Here is a 3,827-nt window from a genome sequence, read left to right as displayed (position 1 = left end):
CAGGGACCACTGCTCGGACCCCCTTCTGAGAACAAGGAACCACAGAGCCACAGTAGAGGCCACCTCTTTTTCCAAGACCATGTCCACAGCCATGCCCTCCCTCTACCACCAAGTCCTCTAGATCTACACCTGTAACCACACCTCCTTCCAGGCTGCTTGTAGCAAAGACTTAGCTAGGTGCTCAAGAAAATAGGACTGCATAGACCAGCTCTGCCTTCCTCAGAGCAGGCAAATCCTATACTCAGGGTCAGGGCCCTGTCGAAGTCCAGGAGGATCCCTAACACTGTCCATCACGTGCTGGTTTTTTTTTGTCTATCCCTTGCTCCTCCCTCCATGCATTCCCATGGCTATGATCTATTCTTGATCTATCCAGAAAGGTACAGCTACTTGATGCCCAGCTCCCTTCTGGGCAGAATTGGGGCTGTCAGCCGAGGGAACAGCGTGTTTGTATTTGACATAAGCCCTGGATTGTTCTCTGCTCTCCTCGGCTATTATGCAAAGGCAAGTCCTAAAATAATATTGAATTTCCTCTCATAATTTGGAGGGAGGATACTCATCCGGAATTAAGCCGGGATGGGGATGCTTTCATCTGCGGGCACAGGGGACTTCTGCACGGACGCTGGCTAGGGGTAAGAATGCAGGGCTGTTTGCGCCAGCCCAGGTCCACTGAGTTCACTGGAGTGGAGCTGCTTGGGAGAGCTGTGTTCTTGTATTTTCATAACTACGTGTCTTGGAAAGCTGGACTCTTCATCGCATTGTTCTGAATTCCAGATGAGGACATGAGCCCTGGACCCCAGAGACCAGGGCCAGAGCCCAGCCGGTGGCCAGCTAGCTGTGTGTCAAGCCCAGGAAGGTGCCCCTGGGACCAGCAGTGCCTGGTGCATAGTGGGTGGTCGATGCGCTCCTATCAACTCCAGCACAAAGAATGCTCACACAGCCTTCCACTGGTGGCTGGGGCCACTTGCCCCGCTTTAGAAATGCCTGCTTGAGTTTACCATGCACGTTCCCTTCTGAAGCCCTCCCAGATTTCCTGTTCACAGTACACAGACACTCCAGAGCAGAGGGCCTTCTCCCTAGACTTCCTCAGGAGACAAGGCCAGGCTTCAGAGACAGCCAGAGCATGCTCAAATCCCAACATCACCACTAACTAAGTTTGGGAGCCTTGATTTTTTTTTGTAGCAGGAATCTTAAAAGTTATTAACAAAATCAAACCTGAGGCGAGTTATTGGGGTCCATGCTGGTAGATCAGAGAGACAGAACAAGCCACAGCTATCTCACCTCGCCAGATCCTCAGCTGGTCTTGTCTCCTCAGACTGGAGGCCTCTGAGTCCTCATCCGGAATGGGTCTCAGCTGAATTACTGCTCAAAAGCCTGAAGCTTAACCAGCCACAAGCTTAACCAGCCAAATGCTGCTAGTTTCTGGTCCTCACGCCTTATATATCCCTCTGCTTTCTACCACCACTCTCTGGGATTAAAGGCTGGCTTTCTGGGATTAAAGGCGTGTGTCACCATGCTTGGCTGTTTCCAATGTGGCCTTGAACTCACAGAGATCCAGAGGGATTTCTGTCTCTGGAATGCTAGGATTAAAGGCGTGTGCTATCACTGCTTAACTAGTGGCTTTTCTGTTCTCTGACCCCAGATAAGTTTATTAAGGTACACAATATTTTGGGGAACACCATACCACCACATTTTTTCTCTCATCCTTAAAGTGAACTTGAACACTCAATTTGAGAGTTTAGCATCTAACTCATTTTTTTTTGGGGGGGGGAGCCTTCCCTGATTAAGGGAAGGTGGCAGGCAAATTTTAATTTTAAGTATGTTCTGTTCTCTCACAGAAGAAACAAACCCAAAAGATAATCTACAAGGTCCACAAAGCTTCACATCCTTAAGGCGTCCGTTGCTGGGTTTGGCGGCAGGAGTGCAGGGGAACCCAGGGCCCAGCTGCCCAGAGCCCCTCTAGGCAGAGTGCAGGGCAATGACAAACTTGCAGCCAAAGGGTGAGTGGTAGTTGATGCCGACCTCCTGGAAGACCTGCTGGGGAATGCCAATGTCACACAAATAGACTCGGCCCGCGTGCTCCCCCAGTGGCAGAGGCAGGCCCAGTGCCAGGGACCATTTGGCATCGATGCCTTGTTCAACTTCATGCACAGGAGGGTCTATACTGAGCACTGGTGCCCGGTTCTGGTTGGCCCAGGCCACAGCTGCCTTGTACCAGGGCTGATCCCGCAGGAAGGCATTCTCAGGGCAATCCAGGCAGTTGATAACCAGGTCCACAGGGCTAGTAGGGAGATCTTTTAGGCTAGACACTTGTTGACCTTGGGTCTTGCTGAAGAGAGACAGTTCATTGGTGATAGATTCCAGCATCTTGACAAAGTTGGGCAGGAAGAGGATGACTTGCACATCATGGTTGGCTAGGTGCCTCCCACAACTGATACCTTGAGCTCCCTTCACATGGGGCCCACACAGCAGGGCTACTGTAGGCCTCTGGTGGACATTCTTAGGATTCAACCTGTTGGGTCCTCCGAGGAGAGTCAGGGCCATCTGACTGGCACACACCCCCGTCATCTCAAGCCTCCGCTCTAAGGTCAGCCCATGCTTCTCAGCCACAGATAACAGCTTTTTATGTAGCTCATATGAAACACTTGGAACCACCAGGCCAGAGTCAGTGCAGAATTCCTTGTTCACACTGTGTGGCACCGTGATCCTACGGTAGACAATAGGCTCTGATTCCAGGATGTTTTCGTCGTGGCGGTACCTAGCAGGCCGTTCACTTGGGACACCCCGGGAACGGGTGCCGCTTCTCCTTTCATAGGTGTCAATCTCCTCAAACACAGCTGCCTTGTCAAAAAGGGCCAGGTTCCCCTCAAAGTCAAAATCTGTGTCTGGGATCTCCTCAATGTCATCTCCAAAGCACTCATCATCTTTATTCTTCATTTGGCCATTCTTTAAACCACTTTTCTTTGGGGTTGCCTGGTTTGGGTGCCTGTTACTAGATGACCAAGAGTTGTGCCGATAACGGAAGCTTTTGGACTGACTCAAGGACTCCATGTGCCTGTCCACGTAACTCTTCGAGCACTGCTGCTGCTGCGGAGAAACGGCAACATCCTGCCTCTTCACATCTGTCCTCTCAGGGATGTTCTGAGGGGTACTGCTGGAAGAGGTTGGCTTCTTGACCACCTTGCCTGTACCATTCTGATTGATACCCACTTGGTACCCAACACCAGAAGGGCCCAATTCTGTCTGATGAAGGTCTCCGAACTGCTGCTTGTCTCCAGGACCTGGTATCTCCAGAATTTTCAATTCTATAATATCACCTGCCCGAAAGGTGACTTCTGGTACAAGACACTTCACTCCATTGCGGAAGGGCCGAGTAAGAGAAATGGTCTGGCTGACCTGATCCACTGCTGACACTCTTCCCTGATAGACACCCAAGCTCTCGCCACAGTTGATTGACACAATACTGCCTAGCCAATCCATAGCCATATTCCAGACGTGGAGTCACTGGCTATTGGTCGGGCAGTGGTAGCTCACACCTTTAATCCCAGTACTCAGGAGGCAGAACCAGGCGGGATCTCTGTGAGTTCCAGGCTGCTCTACAGATCGAGATCCAGGACAGGCACCAAAACTACACAGAGGAACCAGGCTGCAGTCCAACAACAGCTAGTTGTGAATGGAAAGTCCAAGAATCTAGTAGTCGTTCAGTCCACAAGACTGAGTGTCTCAACTGGTCTTCTGTACACGCTGAAATCCCAAAGTAGGCTCCAATGCCAGTGAAGGAATGGATGTGCTGACCAGATGAGAGCAAGCGGGCAAAGAAGGAATGAACC

At 51.0% G+C, this 3,827-nt stretch overlaps 1 protein-coding gene across 1 annotated transcript; it reads right to left on the bottom strand.

Moving 5' to 3' along the window:
* Positions 1-1,774: 1,774 nt before the first annotated feature.
* LOC114700961 (enhancer of mRNA-decapping protein 3-like) lies at positions 1,775-3,583 on the bottom strand. The gene has a single exon (XM_037206325.1). It carries the CDS (start codon positions 3,481-3,483, stop codon positions 1,957-1,959), a length of 1,527 nt encoding a protein of 508 aa, XP_037062220.1. The 5' UTR covers positions 3,484-3,583; the 3' UTR covers positions 1,775-1,956.
* Positions 3,584-3,827: the final 244 nt, after the last annotated feature.

This window comes from Peromyscus leucopus, chromosome 5 (assembly GCF_004664715.2).
Source record: "Peromyscus leucopus breed LL Stock chromosome 5, UCI_PerLeu_2.1, whole genome shotgun sequence".
Classification (NCBI taxonomy): domain Eukaryota; kingdom Metazoa; phylum Chordata; class Mammalia; order Rodentia; family Cricetidae; genus Peromyscus; species Peromyscus leucopus.
Note: the sequence above shows the minus strand (reverse complement) of the source record. Positions and strands in the feature narration are given on the sequence as shown.